At 33.7% G+C, this 23826-nt stretch overlaps 2 protein-coding genes across 2 annotated transcripts in view; both read right to left on the reverse strand.

Moving 5' to 3' along the window:
- Positions 1–18961, reverse strand: part of Igl (IQ calmodulin-binding domain containing protein igloo) — a 188760-nt gene extending 169799 nt beyond the window's left edge. Inside the window, exon 1 of the mRNA XM_076320591.1 lies at positions 18398–18961. Coding sequence (XP_076176706.1) covers positions 18398–18470 — 73 coding nt within the window. The 5' untranslated portion in view covers positions 18471–18961. The remainder of the gene's footprint in view (positions 1–18397) is intronic.
- Positions 18962–19679: 718 nt separating this feature from the next.
- LOC143151011 (uncharacterized) lies at positions 19680–22518 on the reverse strand. Its single transcript, XM_076319720.1, has 5 exons — positions 22274–22518; positions 20538–21936; positions 20302–20456; positions 20036–20220; positions 19680–19929 (listed from the first exon to the last, which is right to left on the reverse strand). Exons 1-5 carry the CDS (start codon positions 22480–22482, stop codon positions 19757–19759), a joined length of 2121 nt encoding a protein of 706 aa, XP_076175835.1. The 5' UTR covers positions 22483–22518; the 3' UTR covers positions 19680–19756.
- Between the last annotated feature and the right edge of the window lie 1308 nt (positions 22519–23826).

A 23826-nucleotide genomic window follows, 5' to 3' on the forward strand; every position in this document is an offset into this window, starting at 1 on the left:
TATTATGCGGAAGTAATTTACATGTTTGTAGATGTTCGATCAATTGCACCACTCATGAATTTTTATCAACGTAACTTTTGAAAATCTACGGACTGATGCACTTCGACGCGAGCAGCTCGACGAATTCTTTCAAGCATGACTTACGTATTAATTTATCTATGTTCGATAAACAAAGATTACACAAGTGAAAACGATAAATTTACGGTCGGGTGAAGCAACGGAACGTACCGATCGTTCCAGTTCTGCGTATTTTAAACGAAATATGTTCGGTTTCGTCGTGTTCGAATAAATGGAACAACAATTTCCTCGCAATCACTTACACTGGAAAGTTGCTTGGTGTGCGCATTGGTCAATTTGTAAGTGCAGCTGGAAGGAATTCTGTGTGGCTGGCTGAAACAATTTGGCGTTCTTCCACTTAAGCGTTAGTACCTCTCAGTGGAATAAATACATTATTCAACCCTTACGTGTTAGTTTTGGCAATGAAAGGAAAGAAAGAAACGGAGAAACTCTGACGCCTGCAAATAAGCGAACAATCGATCTCGAGAAACTCATCTTCCTGTCTTTACTACAACCAAAATTCAGTTATAATATTCTAGAATTTATACCTTAGTACTGCACGATAGTTCCTGATCCATTTACTTTATATCCGTGCACAATTGTCTTTGAAAATATTTAGGAAAATATTTTCAAATAATTTTTGTTCCTTCTTTTAAATTCAGATCTTTGTAAAGATTTTCATAAATATTTTCAAATACTTAACACACAGAAACATTCTTTTCTTTATAGAGGAAAGAACTAGGACTTATTACAAAATTACTTTAATTTGTTCTCGTGCTTGTTACTTCCTCGTGTTAAAGAAATGTGTTAATATATTTTGTATTTTTCGTTTTCTCAATTTAGATATTTAACAAACGTAGATTTAATTAATCCATTGTATGTTTTTCATATTATGAGTTATTTAATTGTGAGATGGTTATTGAAGCTAAATTGTACTTCCTTTTTAGATTAATATTAATAAAAATTCTGACGAATCAAGCGAAAATGAAACGTTAAAATACGTTTCTATCACTCTTTATTCGATTTGTGTAATTTCTTATCTAATATTATCTTTCAGTCAATATCGATTGCAAGGTTATGAAATAAATATTCATTACGGTAAATTTACATTTATATCACTCCTATAAATATTTATAATAATATTATATTATCGAAAAATCCTTCAAATATCTATTGTAGATTTTATATTATAAATGCTCCAGTGAAACGCACTGATCTAATATTTAAATAAAATATGATAATCGAAAAAAATTATTTTTCCTCATATTTCGCGATTTATGTCTATACTGTACGTATTGGTGATATTCGTAAAGTAGATGAAATTATTTATGTAGCAGAAAAGTCGTATATAAAATACATTAATTCTACTGAATGTTCAATACAAAAATATTGAAAACATTGCATGTTTAGTACGTAATGGAAAACGCTGCAAGTCCAAATTCTGATTTCTTTACCACTTTGAAAAGATTAAAGTACTATATACATTTTGTATTTATGTAAACATTCAATGCACGAGGTAATATGTGTATGCATATGCAGATTTAATACGGTAGGAGTATTCTATGAAAAAGTAATACTTTTTCTCGGAAAGCACCAAACGAGATATGAATCTTCTGCCCACGTACCAGTGGATTTTTCTCAAAGATTAGTATTACGATTACAATTTATTATTAAGTATTAATATTTTTAGAAAGAGATGCAACAACTTGTATAAGCTTTACATAATTCAGTCCCATTGATGCACAAAATAGATATAATTATTTCCTATGGAACTCATTAATTATTACGAAGTCGAGTCAAATGGTATTCAAATCATCCACGAATATTTTTTTACTTGTTTTCTTATCCTGTTTATACATCATCGTGTCTTCGAAACAACGCTACGCTCAAAAGTGATTTAAAAAGTTTTACGTTGCAATCTGTTATACGTATTAATTTTTATCCATATTTGTTACGTATCATTCCATATAAATACAACATGAATAAAACAACAATTTGTTGACCTTCGAACAAATGTTTAATGATACAATCCGATCCCAATCTTTATTCAACATATTTTTTGCGTACACAAAGCTAGATAGTTTCTTATAAGTCGTGATACTCAAATATTAATAATCAGGTAACAGTCCAGTAGATATTTAAAAGCATTCGGAAACTTTTGTTACGATCAATTCGATTGATAGATTAAAATAAAAATATTGATCGAACAAATATAAGACAACAAAGCATGTAGATTTGGAAAATTGAAATTTGCAAGTCTGCTTAAAATTATTAGAATTGAGATTGAATCAAAATATGTAGAATTTCATCTTTATTTATAATCGTTAACGTTTAACCTGCATCATTTTTAGATAATACTCATTTTAGATTAATATCTGAATCGTGCTTACTCATTCTAAATTAATATCTTCTAAATCAATAACGTACACTTAGGTAGAGACGTACTTTTTAAATAAAGATAGAAAATGTTATACATATTTGAATGAGTTGGCCTCGCAGATAAAAAGTGTTAAACAGTTATATGTGTATGGAACATATTTTTTTATATGTATATAAAAATATTTTATCCAAAATAATATTTCGTAATCGAAGTGATTAAATTATACCAATTTATTAATTTTATTAACTAAGAATCTAGATTGACTTCCAAAGAAATTTTTACATGATTAACTTGGCAATCGATATAACTGAATAATAGATTACAACAAACGTGTACAAAATCGGCTTGTAATAAAAATTACGACTTGTGAAATATTCGTAGATCAATACACGAAGATATAAAATATATAGATGAATGTTTTTCGTCTTCGAAATCGAACGAAGAAATATCTGCGAGAAAGAAATATTCTGTACTTCTTTATCATATTATTCTTAAAGAGCGTTGCATTGCAATTTACTAAAATTGATCGAGTACACTGTCGTGAAATTAATACAAATCCGTTGATAGGATTCTGAGAAAAAAAACTAATACAATCTGAGATAAATTCTGCACAGTTGTTACAGGTCGGTAAGAAACTAATGTGGGAGCAATTTATCGGAAAACTCTTCGAATTTATTGAATATCTAGAGTTCATACGCTATAGTCTGAACAGGGCTCGTTTGATTTTACAGAATCTCTCCCCGAACATATACAAGAAAAATCGACACGTTATCGTCAGGACCAAAAAAAAATCAATATTAAAATTTCCTTAGAATATTTATAATATTTTTATATAATTTTTAACCGTATACTATAATATAAGCTAAATCTAAATTTGTTTACTTTCATTCCCGATAAAATATAGAGTCCTATAATGTAGACTTTTGCACAGTACTATATATATATATCAGTGTTGCATTAGATGCAGTACATTATTCTCGAACATTATGTATTATTTCTCGATAATTACAAACGTTAAATCGAATAAAATGATGATCGAACGTAATCTAAATCGGTGATCGACTTTCAAAATCGTGTCTTAATATTTATGAACATTCCTTTCAAATAATTCTTATTCCAAAGCTTACGAGACGTTCGGTAACTCTCTCGAGACTTTCAAGCGGCGGTGCACAGTATTATTTACTCTCTCGTAATACTTCCTTTTTCACGGGACAATATACAGTGGAGCAAAAATGTATTCGTGCACTATATTATAAGGAAATTCCTGAAACCTACAAGTCTGATTTTAATGAAAGTTTGTGTGCACGTAAAGCATACTGAAAATTCAAAATTTCTTCATTTTCTTAATACAATTTATTGGCAGCTTTTTTTACAATTGAACGATAGAGCACTAACAATTGAACATTTGTTTACAAGAAAACTGTTGTTATAAAGAAAATTAAAGTTATTGCAAGCTCTTCAGTCGTCTGAAATCAACAGTTTTCAATTACAGCTTCGTAATAGTGGGAAATGAAGCAAAACTTTTCACATGAAAATAATTCAGCTCTTAATGCTCTAATTATTCTGTATAAAAATAGTCCCAAGAAGAATATCGTTAAAAAAATGAAGAAACATTAAAACCTTTGAAACTTGATTTCACCTTCTTAAAGAAATTTCCTCCGGACAAAAGAATTGTTCTAAACATGCACTATTATGCTCTACGTGCACACAAACCTTCATTGAAATCAGTTTTACAAGAAGTATTTCCTTATAATATAACGTACAAATACTTTTCAACTCACTCTAACTTCCTCCTTAACCCTAGATTCACCAATCAGTCAAAATGACTGGTTTCAACTGCTTTAATAATGAAATATACTTTACATTCCACAACGTGTTTTTCAAAGACGTCATGACTGTTTTTATCCAACACGTGCGGTCAATTTAAAAAATTCCTCTTTTCCTTCAATAATTGGTTTTCTTTTCGATAGATACAAGGTATACCTTAATATTCAAAAATCTATCGATACTTCTACTGTTAAGAGGGTTGGACCCTGTTTCATCGGGATACGGTTCAGCGGTGTACCTGGTCGCTGATAAGGAACCATATAATCCCTTTTCTATTTAGTTGCAATCGCAGGATTCTTTCACTTGGGATCGATGCAACGCAGAGGCGATAATTTCGTGGCGAGCGAAATCAAGAAGTCGAGGCACACGCCCGAACGAAAGCCGCAATTTCAATTTCAGAGAATTTAATACGACGAACGCGCGTTACCAGTGAAATGAAATCGCTGAAGGACGCTGGGTAGACGGTGGACGTAATTGTAAAAATAGTTCGCGTCGGATCGCGGACTTCGAAGCGTCTCTGTGTCATTCAAGCTATGGGTTTTCAAGCCGTGGACAAAGAGAGGGGTACGGTGCAAAAGGGACGAAAAATAATAAATACAGTCTCGCGATACGGGAGTTTTCTTTTTTTTCTCGCGTTACGTGCAGACGTTACCTTTTATCTCGATCGAAGATAAAGCGTTGCGTTCTTTGTAATCCGTTTTATTATTTAACGGAGATTAGATCGTCACGTTGTACACCGATCCAAAGGACCTCTCGAGTGGAACGGTCATTCTTTAAACGACCGAACCCGCCGCCGAGGAAATCTTGATAGGGTAGTGCTGGAAAATGTTTGCTCGGAAAATCTCGTTACTCGCGAGCCACTGAACCTTACCGCTCCCGTTTCCCTAGACGCGGAAAAACCGTCTAGATGTAAGAGAAGGAACATACATTATTAGAGAGTACCGGCTCGGTTCTATGCACTTGTCGCCGGCGCCGCCAATAAAACTGAATCAATAGGAACGGTACCACAGGGGGTACGGTCTAATTTTGTATTGACATTTTGAGTCCACGCAACCTGTCTGACCTTTATTTAGGTTAAGTCTTCTGCGGTGTATTCGTTATGGGTCTGGGAAAATTAGTCCACGCGACGAGGGTGTGTCGAATTTTTAATCGACTGAAACTGTAATCGTAATAGTGCGTTTTCTGTGTATTTGACCTGTCTTTGTTTAGGTTGAATCTTGTGGAGTATATTTATTACAGGTGTACTAAAATTAGTCCACGCGACAAGGGTGTGTCGAATTTTTAATCGACTGAAACTGTAATCGTAATAGTGCGTTGTCTGTGTATTTGACTTGTCATTGTTTAGGTTGAATCTTGTGGAGTATATTTATTACAGGTGTACTAAAATTAGTCCACGCGACAAGGGTGTGTCGAATTTTTAATCGACTGAAATTGTAATCGTAATAGTGCGTTGTCTGTGTATTTGACTTGTCATTGTTTAGGTTGAATCTTGTGGAGTATATTTATTATGGGTTTACGAAAATTAGTCCACGCGACAAGGGTGTGTCGAATTTTTAACGTAATGTATACGTATCAATATGACATTAAATTATTTTTTAGTTTGTTTTTAAACTAAACATTCTCTTCTTAAAATATCAGACAGTCGAGCGAATTAGTTCTTTTTTTGCGTTTTACGTTCCGGTTACACGCGAAGGAAAACACAGATAAGCCACGGGAAGTATATAATATTCCTTGTATTCAGTGCTAATTATCTCGACGTCGATGGCGATAATAAGCACAACATAAAGAAGAGTAAGACAATGATATCAAAAGTTCACAAGAATTACTCACAAGAGGGTTCAAATTCTTGATAAACACAAAATTTCAAGCACTTCTTTTACACGTTTGAAGTTTTAAGTCTCGTTCAACATACGTACTTAATAATAACTTAAAAATTATAATTGATCGACTGGTATCTGAATTATGCAAATAAGAACGTTTTTGAATTACTATTATTATTCGTGTATTGTTACGAGTGTTTTTATTTCTTGAGTCATTCTTCTTTAAAACATACTTTTAATTCGACAATATTTTCAAATTAACTATCTTTTTATAGACTGCTCGATTAAAATATTGCCTCAACAATTCTCAATGATATTTATATCGGAAGAGAACACTGGCCAGTCAAGATACGGAATATTTTTAAATGAAAAATAATCTGTAACAATTTTGGCAATCTGAACTGCAGTACCTTGCTGAAAAATGAAATTACCACTAGCAATCTGTACTGCATATTTTTCAAATTGTGGTATTTAATTACGATAAGTATTTCAGTCTTCAACGAATACAATTGGCAGTCATAATTGTAACTACTATGTTCGATAAGTCTACTGTAATCTCTGTTCAAATTATTATATAGTAATCCACCTACCCATTTCACACTATACTTTTGTCGAATCCTCTTTTCGGCCAGGAATGGTTTCAGATTGAATCTTTTCTCGTCTGTAAATATAGTTGTTCGCCATTTCTTCTTATACCGTGCATATCGTTTTGCAAAGCCGACACGATCCTTCTTGTGTCTCGCAGTGGATGCAGATTTCCGTTTCAGTTTTCGTCGTATAATATCCTCACATGTCTGGAGTATACGACGAATGTTTCCAGAAGTAGTCGCAGCCCCAGCTGCGAGAAATTTCACGTAACGCGAGACACGAGCTCGATGCAGTAAGCAAAACGGCATGTTTTTCACGAGCAAATATCGCGAGAGTTTGTTCACTATTCTTCTTTGTATCATAATTATTCACGTCTCTCGATAGATTGTGAGTAACTTTTCAATTTCTCTTTACAGATTTTGCAATTTTACAAATTGATAAATTTTGTTTTCTTCACAAGGATGAAATGTTTGTTCACTATTCTCCTTTGTATCATAAGTAACTTTTCAATTTCTCTTTACGGATTTCGCAATTTTTCAAATTGATAAATTTTATTTTCTTCACAAGAACGAAATGTTTGTTTGCTATTCTTCTTTTTACTATAATTATCCACGTCTCTCGATATGTTGTAAATATCTTATCAATTTCTCCTTACAGATTTTGCAATTTTTGTAATTGATAAATTTTGTTTTCTTCACAAGAATGAAATGTTTGTTCAGTATTCTCCTTTGTATCATAATTATCTACGTTTTTCGATAGGTTGTAAAGAACTTATCAATTTCTCCTTACAGATTTTGCAATTTTTGAAATTGATAAATTTTGTTTTCTTCACAAGAATGAAATGTTTGTTTGCTATTCTTCTTTGTATCATAATTATCTACGTTTTTCGATAGATTGTAAGTAACTTTTCAATTTCTCTTTACAGATTTCGCAATTTTTCAAATTGATAAATTTTATTTTCTTCACAAGGATGAAATGTTTCTTCACTACTCTTCTTTGTATCACGATGTAAATAACTTTTCAATTTCTCCTTACAGACTTTGCAATCTTTGAAATTCATGAATTTTGTTTTCTTCACAATCATGAAACCTTGACATTCGTATACTTTGAATTAACGTTACCTTTAATATTTTGTATCGATTTAAAAAACCACACACCCAATTGTCCCTCTTTAATCAAAAAATCTTTTTATTAACAGTTTTGTTTTACATCGAAGAATTAAGAATTGCTATTGGCAATATTTGAAAATAACACAGTTTAATTTTTTTCTCGTGTCTCATTATTGTAATAAATATTTTTAATCGCTCTAAGGATAACCGTCTACGAAACACTATGCTCGCGCGATTCAAATTACAAAAAAAACATTAAGAAATTTAAATGAAAACTCAAGTGTGCTAACTAGAACAGGAAAGTCTCGGTTTGTAGTTATATTATACGATACTAGGTAATGTTTATGTACCATTCGTCGCATTTGGAGAACTTTGAATCTACTCTCGAGTCCTTCACAGTATAAACACAGGAAGGGAGTATACTCGGGCCCACTCTTTATACCCTATACACCACCGACATACTAACCACATCAACTATGATACTCTCAACTTTCACCTGCGATACTGTAATTCTTGCAATACACAAAAATCCTGAAACTACTTTTTCAATGCTCCAACAAAAGTCTACCAACGATAGAACGATATTTCAGCAAATGGAAAATTAAAATTAAGAGAATATTTAACCTACACATAATATTTTTACACTAAAAAAACACGCAGTCCCAACGTTTCAATTAGCAACAAAATCATACCTCGAACTAATGTTGTCGAATACTTAGGAATCCACTTAAGAGAGAACCTCAAAATCGAATCAGTAGAAGAATTCATTACACGACATGCTGAGAATTATAAATTGAGTCCAACTAATCATCTTATCGCACCAGCCAACAATCCTCATACTTAACCTACCTTGAGAAGATTAATTAAAAAACATTCCATACATCCAACGTGCTCGTAAATGAAACGAACCACTGGGGAAATAATAACATCTGTATGTTGTTAACGAACAATCGAACCATAATAAAATTTTCCAAACGTTGCGAAATAAATTACAAATTGCGAGAAGGGAACGTGTAAAAAAAAAATTCCCGAGTGGTCAATGATAGCGCATAGTGTGTGCTATTTTCTTTGATCTAGAAGTACTATATTTTTAAACAATGTTTCACGAATGACACGGATGCACTGTCGGCCATTCTTAAAGATACAGGAAAACGAGAAACCGGAAAACGAGAATGTAACAATGCATGCACTCACTGTACAAATCGATCCGGTCATCTGTTCTACACTTCCTGCCGATTGCCTTGATATTGTTAAAGCGTGCACATTATCGCGATGTCTGATCCGACGAAACGAACAAGCGTGCATTTTTTTACGTTGCAACGACACAAACCGTTTCGCCCTTTCACAGTGTCGCGAAAACTTCTCGGTAAAAATATAAAATATTTTAAAATACAAAATCCGAAATAAAATTTCATAGCTTATCTACCAAACGCGTTCTTCGTAAAATAATTGATCCGTTACTGGTATAAAATTTGCGTGTACGGTTGTACAGATATTTTTAACGAAATTGGTACCGTTGCGCTCATTTTAACGTGCGAAACAAATTGCAACAAAAATTCCAACGATTCGCGTTTCAATAATCAGAGTACCGTTGCAACTTATTCGAGGTGACATCGAATGTATGCTTTTCGAAGTATTCTCTTAAATACACGCTACTAACATATTCGACGAAGAAAAAATTATTTACGAAGAATTGCTAAATTTCTAATCGGTCTTACAATTTTGAAGAATCGTATCTCGATTGGTAAGAACGAATAGTTGAGCTGATTGGATTTCACTTTGGTTCATTCTTAAGTAGATACTTGTTTCATATTTTAATAATCACTACGAACTAAAATTTAAATAGAATGGCAGAACAAACTCCGAGCGCAGAGAACACTTCAACGTGTAGTAAAATTCGAAGTTTAATATATAAAAACACGGAGAAATTTTTGATTTCCCTGCGAATTCTATCAATATTGGCATACACGGGCTGATCGAACGCAAATATAAGCAAATAGATAATATCGTTCCATCGATAATCCTTCATATACCAGAATATATTTATCTCGAGCGTCTGCCGGAAAACGAAAACCACTCATCCTGAATAAAATCTTCATATATATATATATCTTACATTACCTGCGCGTTTTCAAAGAGGAAGGTTTCGCAGACGCATAATTCGATGGTAACGTGGCTGTTAACTGTAACGTGTGCTTGTTCCCATAGAATGCTACGAGCAGTACGCTTATCGCTTAAAAGATACCCAAGTTCCACGTAAAATCCTTCTTTCTTTAACATTTGATGAATTACCGGTTAAAAATCTGCAATCTTCTTCGAGATTTTAAATTTGAATACTTCGCGAATAATTCAACGAGACTAACGATAGCTGTACCATTTCGTAATCGATAATCTCGGTGGAAGATTTTTCTATTAATGTTTTATACTTATTTGAACGTACGTGATGTATAAATTTACAATAACACAGTTTCGATCATTTTATCGAGGCAATTGCAAACGATTCGCGAATCTCCGTTTGCGTAACGTTTCTCATCGATACGTTTCGTAGAATCTGGCAGTAATTCTCTGTTAAATATTTCAGAAACACCTCATATGCAACCCTATGGGAAACACGAAAATCGAATACGCGGAATAAGTGAAAAATTGAACGGGATGTACGATATGCAAAAACCAATTGAATACATCTTACACAATGGAACAACTTGAATGGAAGTTTCTGATGGAAAAATGTCAATATTAGACCTCGTTGCATTGAAATCAGATCTGAAATAACGCGATACTCGGGACTATATTTTACAACCGTGAAACACGTCGTTTGTCAAATAGCTGGAAAATCTATTAATTCCATCGTGAATTTAATACCTTTAAAAAACATCCAAACCTTTGATCAGAAATATTCGTAGCTACATACATCGCCTTCAATGGTAATAAAATATATATCGTAAGTCACTACAAAATGTATCAATTTTCGAATGAAAAATCACTGCTAATCTTTACCATAAATCTGTACAATTTTTAATTTTTATTCCAATTCAATGTGTATTATAATACTACGAGTAAAAACTAATTACGAGTAAAATTACTAATTTCTATAATCTTTCATCATTTACCATAATTTTCATCATTTACCATAAACCTATACAATTTTCAATTTTTATTCTAATTTAATGTGTATTATAATACTACGAGTAAAAACTAATTACAAGTAAAATTACTAATTTGTATAATCTTTCATCATTTACCATAAACCTATACAATTTCCAATTTTTATTCCAATTCAATGCGTATTATAATACTACGACTAAAAACTAATTCCAAGTAAAATGACTAATTTTTATAATCTTCCATCATTCACCATAAAATTTTTATTCCAATTCAATGTGTATTATAATACCACGACTAAAAACTAATTCCAAGTAAAATGACTAATTTTATAATCTTCCATCATTCACCATAAAATTTTTATTCCAATTCAATGTGTATTATAATACCACGAGTAAAAACTAATCACAAGTAAAATGACTAATCTTTACGATCTTCCATCGTTAATTCAGTGTAACGTTTAAAATGATTTCAAATTCCAATTTCAACTCGATAACAAGATCTAGAAATGTATCCGAATTATCATTTATCCTCACTACTCGTTGTAAATGTACGTTCGTTGAATTTAGTCGATTAAAATAACCCTCGACGAGTTCGGTTCCAATTCCTTCGATATCGGTGAATTAATATTCCAACATTACAGCCGGTCGCTCGACAAGTTCGACTAATTTGCCAGATCGTCGAGTAATCGATGTTACAACGTTACGAGAACGGTGTGAAAATAATAACCGATAGAGCAGACGGTGTTACGGGTTTCGTTCGTCAAAGAAATATAAATGACGAGGCCGTGGATCGTGTCGCGCATAAATATTGTAAGCGTATGAACAGATTTCGTGCTCGAGTACCCAAACGAAATATATGGCGCGCCGTTACGGCCCTGCTCGTGCCGAGAATTTTCATTCAATTCAACCGAGAACATCCCTTTCGAGGTTGCACCGTGCCGGTCTCGTGGCACGCAACATTGAGCTTTTTCTAATAGAGCACTCGGGTCTCGAAACTGACTTTATCGGTATCAACGGAGTGACGGGGTGAACATAGCAATTCCGAGCTAACCTTACGATATTTGGATAAGGAAGCAAGAAAAACGGTGGGTTCCCCCGGCTTGTCATCCGAGAGATCTACTGACCTTCGTTTTACAACCAGTATCGAAACTCCGTGAATGTAACCTCGCGGCTATTGTGGCGTGTGAAACTTTCCGGATAGTTACGTGCACCTTAACCCATACCGAGAAATAGTGCAGTTGTTACGGAACACCGACTATTATCTCATCGAAACTAAAGCTGTTCTTATAATTTCCTACGAGGATATAAGAATAGGTAAGAATTAATCTCTCAAAGGGGTTTAATAGATAAAGAAAAAACATCTACACAGTATTTTAACGATAGAACTTACCGATGGTGAACGTATTCTTATTTGCATCAGACCGTGTAATAAGCTCGTTAAGTTTTGTCGATAAGAAAAGAAGCTATTAGGTTCGTCGTTTTACTCTTCGAAAGATCGTAACTACTGTTTGATGAACGTGTGTGAAATTTCGTGTAGATCTGTCTACCCATTCGTATATTTACAGTTGTTCAAGTTCAAGTGTCATAGTATTTTTTTACTATGGAAAGAATGACAAAATTTATTGAACGATCTAGTAGGTATTTTCGAAGTCAGATTAGGAAAGGAAAATTTGCGAATATCAGTAGTTATCTAGTTTGATAATTGTCCACGAATATCGTGGGTAAAGACACGGTTAATAATTAAGTAATTTTAAAAAAAAGTTCCAAACGGGTCAAATTGACCACTTTGATAGTTCTTGTGTTAATCGATCATTTTGCTTATATCTTTATCTGGATGTTCAATCTTCTATGTAATAAAGACATTAATATTTGAAAAGTTATAGGTTGGGACGTAAACATTTGTATTGATTCGCGGTTACCATTCTGTCGGTCAGAAATAAAAATTCACAATGAGTTTTCATCTATAAATTTGTCTTTCTAGCAGAGCCCAGAATCGTTAAAAAATGGAATACGACATTAAAATTAAAAAAATAGCAATGAATAATGCGACAAGTATTGTTTTTCTTCGTGTGATATCTCCTAATGTAGCTCGAGCAATAAAACCATGTTTGTTTTCGTTTAGAATATTCTTTTCCCTTTTTAATACATAAAGGTAAAATTATACCACAAACGATACTGCACCGGTGAAATTTGTTGATTCTAATTTTTCCAGAAACTTCCGTTATATCGGTTTACATCGTGTTAGATGAATCAATGAATCTTCTACTTTCATCTTTTACTTACAGACTTAAACAAAATTGTCTACGAGAGATATTTTTTCATTCTGAGTTTCGCGATAGATATAATCACTTGCTGAATGTAAATGGAGAAAAATTCCCTTGAAATTTTCAAATCTTTTATCGCGCATCGATAAATTTATCAACAAATTATGTGGAACATACTTCGTGTACATCGTGTACAAATGTACTTTTAACGAGTCACGTATAATAGTTGTGTCTAGACGTGTTATTTGCTGTCTAGGCACTTACTCGATTACTTGCTTTTCATTACTACGTGATTATGGGAAAAAACGAAAGATAATTATCAGAAAAACAGATACGCTACGAAGAACCGACCTTAATGTCAGAAGAAGTAAAAAATATCTGTTACAAACCGTTGAAAAGAATTTGTATATTTTCCACAAAAAAGAAAAAAAAAAAAGAAAAAGAAATGAGAAAGAAATACATAGAATCGAAGAGATAAAAAATAGAAAGAAACGACGTAAATTACAAGATGAATTCAAATTACGAATAAAAGTTTAAGGTAATAATATTTTATTGCCCTTGATAACGATAACGGCAGCTAAATGTCGAGACGAACACTCGATTAATTAGTTAACACGTTACAGTCCGTGTGTACATATTTGTGCGCTTCGTTAAACTCAAGACAAAGTTGCTGTGCACATATTTGTAATTGAACGGATCGAAATCGATTCTTTTTTGTCGATTCGTCAGTGAGCAAATCAGCTTCCAGAGGTTGTTCGAAGCGACAAATTCATAGGGTAAATAAAATATCAATTTGAATAATATACTAAACTAATCCTTACGTATTATAATACCAAATAATAGAATACACGATATACGTACACACTCCTAGCTATATTATATTTTTATAATATTTAATATGTATATGTAGCTATTATAATATTTAACTCATACGTTGCTATTGTAATATTTAACCTACATATATAAGTCAGATATGATGAAAGTGAAAAGAAACTATTTTCCAGACAAATATTAAAATAATGTAAAACGCTGAACAATTAATACTTTCAATACAAGTATAAAATTGATGTTCCAAACCGTTTACGACGCAGAACCACGATTAATCAATTAAAAGGTTAAATGAATGTTGCTCCATCGCGACATTTAAAATTCTTCTAAGTCACCACCAGCTCGATAATGCTACTTAAGCTTTGCATCTAGACGCGAAAGGAAATGAGAAAAAAAGTAATTACGGTTCGATGAATTTTGTGAAATCAGAATTTTGCAAATTTCAGATCGAGTTGACGAGAAAATTTTCAAAACGAACTGTCGGGACATAAAAAAAGAAACGAAAAGGAACAGTTCGTAAGTTTGAAATTAAAAAAATATGTTCACTCCAGATCCCGGAGCTAGAAAAGGATACATTCGAACGTTACCATAAATCTCTAAGACGTGGTAACGTGACTAAGAATATTTTTAAAATGTGTTTCAGTCACTTGTGGGATTAAAAAAGTTCTTAATTGCAAGCTTCGTTAGTCAGATCCCTCGGCATTGGTCGCCCGAGTTTCAATTACTCTCGGGAGAATTTTCGACTGAAATACGAATGTTTTGCACTTCGAAATCGATTTCGCGAGCCCATGTTGCACACAAGATTCGTGCATTTCGCGTTATTTTCTTGGCAGCGATGAACGCCAGCGTAACGCGACAATGGCGGTCAATTGAGGGTTAATCAACTTTGAATAACAACGAATGACGTTGACATGGAACAATTACCACTCTACGCGAAATGTCACAATTCTTAGAATTCTATCCGAAAGGAAAATAAACAATTTCTAATTTTTCTTATTCGCATTGTTTTTATCGTTTTCGTCGAACATTGTTTTCCTTCCTCTTTGTAAATCGTTCTTCCGTGCGTAGAAGAAAAATGTTTACGATAATTCAAGTTTGGATGAATTTGAAACTACTCGATCATTTTCTTGCAAAATATACGATACACAGGGTGTTCCTTTAGTAACCGTGTACCTGAACGTTACACGAAGATCGTGTTACCATAAATCGTGAAACTTGTCTATGTATTTGTCATTGCGTCACGTAAAAGAAAAACGTATTGCACGATTGAAAAATAGATACACGACCTCGAAACCTCTCAAGAAATGGCCTTGAAAAAATAAAACTTTTTCCTATCGTCATATTTGTGACCAGACAACTTTTTTCTTCGAGTTTTCTTCGTGTCGAAAGTAACAGAGACATTTAAAATTCAATTGAAAACTTTACATTGTATACGTGCATATTTCTGCAAGTTAAAAATGTGACAATGCAAACCGAACGATATTTGACCGTCAATTATTATACACAGCATCAACGTGGTTTCTTGCAACAAGTGTGCACTAGCTTTCGAAAACAATTGTTAGTTCATTATTCATCATTTCCATCTAGAATATAATTCCGTTTGCATCGAAACTGAATTGACTCGTGAAACTATCAATTGCACCATCGATGTAACAATTATTTACTTAACCATAAATTCGATTACCAGGATCGGTCAGATATAATGTTATTTAAGTACAGACTCCATTCGTTTGTCTACGTCCTGTAATTAAATCGATAGACAGAAGAAAACGTTTAATTATTTTACAACGTACGTCAATTTTACACACGTGAGAGCTCGAACGAATTGGGACAACCACGTCGTTACTTCGCAGAAAGAAATTTCACTTTTGAAGTAAATTATCACTTACGATGAGAAATGGATTATATGTGGCAATCGGAAACGATCAGAACGATGGCTGAATAGAGAAGAATTGGCAACCGAATCACATACCGACACTATCATTTCACCCGAAGAGAATAATGGTTACGGCCAGGATCTATTTATTACAGTTTCTTACAATCCGGGACGACAATCGCAGTGGAAATATATTACAAACGAATTGGACAAATGCTCTTAAAATCAGCAGAAAAAGGACTTCCATCGCTGAATATGTGGATGGTAACCGATTTTCTACGATAACGAGAGAAAAAACTCGATGAATTAGAACACGAGATTTCATCGTGCTCTCTTTACCTCACCTGTACTCACAGATTTCTCCAACAGGCGGAGAAATTTTTCTTTTCGTCTCGATTGTTTTTTTCTTTAAGCAATTGTACTAATTTTTATCGAATAAGTTATACAATCGTGTTCGAAGAGTTGTTAGTAATTTAATTTTCATTAACTTGAAATAACGAAATTGCTCCATCTTGATGAAAAAATATAAGAAAAAGTCCTGTGGAAATTATTTCGAGCAAATTTAAAATTGTCCTGAATACGTATCGTTGGAAATTTGAATTTGTTTTGAATTTAAAATTCAAAAACAAGAAAAGTGTTTGTTTCCGAGCCTAACCACCTATTGTCTCGCGTTCGAAATGGTCATTTGTCGGCTTACACACGATTCATCGTAAATTTTCCAACATGTGAACAAAATCCTGGCACGAGTCCTCTGGCAAGTTTCTCCAATAGGTTAATATTTTTTAAGATAAAAAAAAATCGGAGTATACAACACTGTTACTCTCATGGATAAAACGAAACATTCTAAAAAACTATAATTATAATTCCAATATATTAATTCTGAATTAAAAAAGGATTCGAAAACGAAATCATGTCGAACCAAGGATTATAACCATAACAAGTTTCTTCGATACGTTAATATTTCTTAAGATAACAAAATCGGAGTATACAACACTGTTACTCTCATGGATAAAACGAAACATAAAAAATTGTAATTATAATTCCAATATATTAATTCTGAATTATAAAACGAAGAATTATATATTCGAAAACGAAATCATGTCGAACCAAGGACCCATGGCAAGTTTGTCCAATACGTTAATATTTTTTAAGAAAAAAAAAAATCGGAGTATACAACACTGTTACTCTCATGGATAAAACGAAACATAAAAAATTGTAATTATAATTCCAATATACTAATTCTGAATTATAAAACGAAGAATTATATATTCGAAAACGAAATCATGTCGAACCAAGGACCCATGGCAAGTTTGTCCAATACGTTAATATTTTTTAAGAAAAAAAAAAATAGGAGTATACAACACTGTTACTCTCATGGATAAAACGAAACATAAAAAATTGTAATTATAATTTCAATATATTAATTCTGAATTATAAAACGATTCGAAAACGAAATCATGTCGAACCAAGGATTATAACCATGGCAAGTTTCTTCAATACGTTAATATATTGTAAAAGAAAAAAAATCTAATTGTGAAACATAATGCTGTTAATCTTTGGAACAAGACGAAACGTTCTACGTATTATTAATGATAATTCCGATATATTAATACCAAATCGTAAAAGGATTCGAAAATGAAATCATATCGAGCAAAAGAGTACAACCATAGAAACTTTTATCATGGTTTCCGATCCTGGACCTATCCTTGCAATACTTGCTATGTATGTACAGGGCGTCCCGAATTTTTCACGAGAAACTCATTCGTCGTGTCTCGTGCGAGGACTCGATCTATAGGGAAAAATAAAAAAGAATGTACGTGCAACGAAGCATTATTTTCCATCCTAGCACGCGGAAAGTCGATCGCGCCGATCTGATCTGCGCAGCTACATGTTTTTCATCATTTGGTAACAATTCCGTGTCGTTAATAGTTGGTACAATAAAAAATGATTACTAGGTATTTTCAAGTCCTCGCTTCGAAATGTTGCCCACGGTTCGCGTACAAGCTCGACGTAAAGGAACGGTGGAATTTATTACGCTACGAGCATTCTGGGAATTTTATCGAGTTTCGGTAACTACGTTGTTAATTCTTTGCCCAACGTCATTTTCACGCGATAAAACTTTCGTTTTATAATCCCCTATAAGTAAAAATCGAAGTGTTTCGCGCGTACGATATTTGTTCGTAACTTCGTAACAAATCGTTTATCGTCAAACTTCGTGTAAAATTTTTTTCTTGTCTTCCCTGTCGATCGAATCTTTGCAGTTTATCGGGTAAAATACGAGACACGTTGTACATTGAATAACGTAATGTCTAAGGAATTAGTTGAAATTTTAAGAAAAGACGAAAACGACATTTCATGCGCACCAACTTAATAATTTCCACAAAACGCAGAATCCCTGAATTGAATAGTTTCATCGATATTACCATAACGCTTAAACACGGCTCATTACCAACTTCGTTACGCATACTTTAATTCGGCACGAACGTTTTATACGTGTTGCATAATCAAAATACAAAGAAATTATTACAAAAATTCGTTACTCACCGCCGTTCTTGACGTCCTCCTTCGCTTCATCCCCTACCGGCTGAGCATTCTCCTTGCTCATGCTGCATCCCATTTTCACTGTTATTCCTTGTCCTTTTCTATATCCCTTCTATTCTCCAATTGCAAACGCCCACCGTTAGTCGCGACACTCGCCGTATAATTCGCGATTACGATCGACTAAGTGTTTTCCTCGTTAACATCGAGTCGTCGAATGAAAGGCCGAGTATAGAAAAACTGGTGCACTAGAAAAATACCAGTATCCCGACGAGAACGTATTCGTTGATACGAAAGAATCACAGTCCGACGTTTTCGGCGTTTACGAAAATTCGGTTTTCCTCCCGACCGGAGGTGAACGACACGGCGTGGTACCGGCTTACGCAGCGACTCGTCAGGACGAAAATACAATGACTTTGTGGGGTTGGTCGAACTGGACGTATTGTAAATTTAATCTGTTACGCAGTCTCTTCCCGTTGCGAGTTTTGGCCGGTTACAAAAATATGTATCAAAATACTATTTAAAAGATACTACCGGCAAACACTAAATGCTAACCTACGAATGTACCACGAACACAAGTCCCGTCGACGTCGCGAGACGTACTGACACTGGCGACGACCCTGCCCTTGCGTCGCGACTACGCGAGTCGATATATATTCCTTTACGATTCTGTGTGCGCATACATATATACATACAATGCGTGCGCGCGACCAATAACAGTGTGTACATTTACGTTGGATCGTGCACAAACTCGGTTTAGACGGAACGAAACCGATCGAAAACCGGGGCCACGTTCCAATGATCGCATTTTTTGCAAATCAACGAATAAGTAAATTTGACTTGTTCGTTACGCGTATTACCGCCTAACTAGGCGCCACTCCCAACTCTCGTATACCATCCGAGAAGAATAGTTTTTGCGTGCTTCGATCGATTTCATAAACGGGATACTCCGATGGTCGCTAGACCGCTGGCAGACAGGCGCCAGCTCCTGCATTCTTCTCGTTTTCTGGAACGAATATCGATTTTGTGGTTTTGATAATCCTCCGCGATTCAGTACCGTTGATGATTCATATTCCACGGACGACATGTGTATTTGTCTGCGTTTTACGCTCGCGTGACTCCTATTAAGAATTGCAGTGGCAAATAGGCAACGATATTTTCAACGCTTCTATTTTATACGTGACTTCTTCGAAACAAAAAATATGTAGGATAAATAACGCAAACAATTTTTAACGTAATTAAAAGAGTATTTATTAAGTATAGACGATCATTAACATTGTTTAATATATGCAATAAGCGATAAAAGTATATTGTTGATTGTTTCACCGTGCATACAATCTGTAGGAAATAGAAAACGTGTACATTTCACATGTCAGAAGTACTCCATTTATAAGCTTCTTCTTGGCGAGCTACCATTGCGTTTTGTGTTTCAAACCATCGTTTTTCGTATCCATTGCTTCTGTCAACCCCGTCCCATCGATGACCGGGTTTAACACCAAAACGATTTGGCATAAACGATCCCCCGTATGCTGGTCGATCTAAAGATATATAATTGCACGTTGGTGAAAAATAACTATAATTGCATGCAGGTGTGATAAATATTTTATTCGGTAATAACAATGAAATTTAAAGAATGTTATTTACCTGGTTTCCGTTTTCCCTCTTTAATCTGTTTTTGCTTAATGTATTCCAACATGGGATCACCTTCTCTTTCCTGTTCTCTAAGTGTCCTATCTAAATCAGCATCATCTGCATACCTTGCTAGTGGCTTACTCATTTCATAAAGATCGTCTTTTAATTTTTCTTCACGATCTTCTACCTGTTTTAACCTGACATAAGGAATATACTTTTAGAAGTGTCTTTAGAGATATAAAGATTTCATTTTACAAATTGATTTCAGAGCTACTTACCCTTTTCCCCATTTAGCATACTTTTCATCTAGTTCTGCTTGACGCTTTTGTTTTTCACGCTCTTCAGCTGCTTCTGCTTCCAAGTTACGTTTTCTGCCAGTTTTAGTATCTCGTACAATTGCGGCCTGACCAATTCCAGTAACTTCTTTACCGAGCTAAAAAAATATGAGCAAATTTTTTTAATTTAATTTTAACATAAATTCGTAGAAAGACAGGAAAAATTATTGTTTCCATACCTTGCTGAAGTGTTCAGCTTCTCGTTTTTTATATGCCTCTGTTTCTTCTCGTAATGATTTTGCATCTTGTAGTCCTGCCTTCTTTCCATCTAATGTTTTCTTCATCCGAGTTTCATTATCCCTTTTGTCATTTCTTTCTCTTGACTCGAATCTTGTGTTATCACTAGCATCTCTGATAAACATTTCCTTTCTGTAAGAACTTTCTCTATGAGACTGATATTTAGAATCGTATTCATACTTATTGTTCCACTTATTCTTTTTGGACTTATAAAGATCTCTATCGTCTTCCTTAGATCTACTTCGACTTCTTCTTAATTCTCTGTGCCTCTTACGAGATGGACTAATTTCTGAATCGTGATACCTTCTATCTGTCCTGGAACTCTTATTAGAATGTTTATGACTCCTGCTTTCTTTGTACAGATTTGCATATGAGTCTTTATATTTATGTTGTCTGGGTGGACTTAGGTCGTCGTACTTGTTTCTTTTGGAGTTAGAATATGAACTTTTATGCTTTTTATTTTGCCTAGGTGGACTAAGATCAGAATCATTGTTTCTGTCTTTCTGATTTGAACTTGAATGCGAGTCCATATGTTTTCTTTGTCTTCTTGGTGGACTTAAATCTGAATCAGAATCCCTTTTTTGTTTCGTAGAATTTATATTTGAATTTCTTTGACTATATTCGTGTTTCTTAGTCCTTCTTGGTGGACTTAAATCTGAATCAGAACCATCCCTATTTTTTCTAGGGAGACTCGTATCTGAGTCACTTTTACTTGTGTGTTTTATACTTTTCTGGGATTTATAGTTTTTACCCTTTCTAGGTGGACTTAAATCTGAATCATCATTTTTAAGTTGTCTAGATGGACTCAAATCGAAATCAAATGCTTTCTCTCCTCTTTTAAGTTTCTTTTTAATTTTGTTAGATTGAATATTTGTGTCTAAATCGCTGTCACTATCGCTATTACTCTGTGAAATTTTATATTCTGAATTAATATGCTTTTTAGATTTCCTTCTGGGTGGGCTTAAATCATTATCTTCATCTGTATCTTCTATGCTACCCATGTTCTTTCGCTTTATCATTGACTTAGATGTCCTTGGAGGAGACAACTGAACAGTTGAATATTTCTTTTGTTTTCTTGGTGGAGTCGAATCGTCATCAGAGTCATTTTTAACTTTCTTGGAATGTTTGCTCTCTTTATCTTGGCTGGTAATAGTTAAGTCTCCATCTTCATTGTCAGCTACAATCTTCCATCTTCTTTTATCGGCAAAATCAACTGGTCCACGTTCATCCACTATACCAGCAATTTGAGGCGCATCTTCGGCAGTGATGAAAATATCAAATTGACTTTCATCGATTGGTCTCATATTCTTCAGGTCTATGTCATCATCAATGAGTTTTACTCTGGAAAACACATCTCAAAATTTGTGTAAAGAAACGAACAATCTTCGTAAACAATTTACTATGCTTTAAATTTGTTAAAGTCGATTATTGATTCTATAATTTGCTTCGAAATCACGATATTCCCTTTCTCATTTATCTTCGGTATAATTATATCACAGAATCAAGGAAATGGCGATAAATAAATTGTTTCATTTTGCAATTCATCGTACAAAAGTTTCAAAATATTTCAGTGTAAAATTCCAGGAAGACGTACGAAACAATCATTATAACCTAAAACACAAGGGTTTCCTGTTGAAACTGCCGAAATGGAGTATAATATTTGCAAATTGGAACTTACTTTTTTATTCCCACTTTCATCTTTTTCTTTTTCTTCTTTTTCTTATCGTCGCCATCTCCTGAAGATAAATACTTCTTTAAATACTCTTTTTGATTTATAATTTTCTTCTCCATCTCGACAACTCTGCGAGCAGCTGCAAGTGTAGGATGCAACTGCGTAATTGCTGAGTAGTTCGTACCGCGTCCGTGCAAGGGCACTGCATGTACCATTTAAATTCTAAATTTCTTAACTCGTCCGATAGAAGAATTTTTCGTTTAATATTTAATTCTTATCGACTTTGAAATTTATTTATTTCTCTAAAAAAGAAACGAAATTTTACATGAAAAAATGAATTTCTATGCCTATCACGTAAATTGTAAAAAGTAAACAAATGTTATATTAATGCGTCTAATGAACAATAATTATTTTTTAAAACATCACATATTTAAAAAACACATTTAAGTAACCATTTTTTACTTCAAAATACAGTCAAAATTGATTTATATACTTTAATTAACAATTTATTGTATATAAGTATAACGCATATTCTAACATTATTTCTATTAGTTGTAACAATTAAGAATTTAATCCGATAATATTTGAAATGATTATAAACAATATTTATTGTTTAAATTATTATTTATGTTTAAATTAAAATGAAAAAAAATAGTTGAAGTAACTATAAATTTGCTGACGTCACTATCCTTTGAAAATATATATAGACCGTCGGTAACCGAATATTTTCAGTCTCCTTGGAACCTTCAAAGTGTACGGATCTTTTGACTTTTGACCAAGCTCTTAAGTATAAATTCTGCCAGACAACTGTCAATCCTTGCTGGTCATTGGTGAGCACGTTCCAATTGTAAAATGCACGCATTTTTCTTTATTTGTTTTGTATACCTAATTGCTTCTATGGTAATTATATTTAATCAATTATGGGTTTTATTTTGTCATACTCCACGAATGTCTTCTTACTTCTTAGCTAGCATTCTTATTATTTCTTGAAGTTGTATGTCTCTTTAGCTAAATGCAACATTGCGAGAAGAAAATTTGAATACTGTATTTTGTCTAATAATTTTACCCGCATGAATTTTTTTGGACTTAACCCCTAAGCAGAGGAGTCCGAAAATCTCGGTTTCACATCCCACCGCTATAGTCCCATTTTCCTATGGTTCCAGCGTAATTTAATTTTAAACAAAACTTAGTTCTACTTTCATCACAAAGACGTCAAAACTTATTGACAGAATATTTTCCGAGATTAGTATTGTGATAAGTTCACAGAAATGGTTCAGAGATAAGTTCCTCGTTTACTATGTTTACCGACTTTGGTGATCGGTTTGAATACGGTTCTTAGAGTCACCATCCTTAAACGCAGAGTGCGCTGCAAAACCACTAATTTTTCACGAGGTCGGTACTTCAGTTCACGAGACACAAACTCTCATTGAATGTCCAGTCTATCTTATATCTCGTCGGTGGTAGCGTATACGTTATCGTATTATTATACCTTTATACTGAAGCCTAAAATTTTGAAAATGGTTACAGTATCAAGGCCTGTCGAACGTTGCGATACAATA

Source organism: Ptiloglossa arizonensis, chromosome 9 (assembly GCF_051014685.1).
Source record: "Ptiloglossa arizonensis isolate GNS036 chromosome 9, iyPtiAriz1_principal, whole genome shotgun sequence".
NCBI lineage: Eukaryota > Metazoa > Arthropoda > Insecta > Hymenoptera > Colletidae > Ptiloglossa > Ptiloglossa arizonensis.

Coding starts and splice junctions, on each gene's coding strand:
- LOC143151011 (XM_076319720.1), bottom strand. CDS start 22,482: ATGGTACATGCAGTGCCCTTGCACGGACGCGGTACGAACTACTCAGCA. Junction 21,937..22,273: donor ATGAAAGTGGGAATAAAAAA/GTAAGTTCCAAT, acceptor TGTGTTTTCCAG/AGTAAAACTCATTGATGATG. Junction 20,457..20,537: donor AAGCTGAACACTTCAGCAAG/GTATGGAAACAA, acceptor ATATTTTTTTAG/CTCGGTAAAGAAGTTACTGG.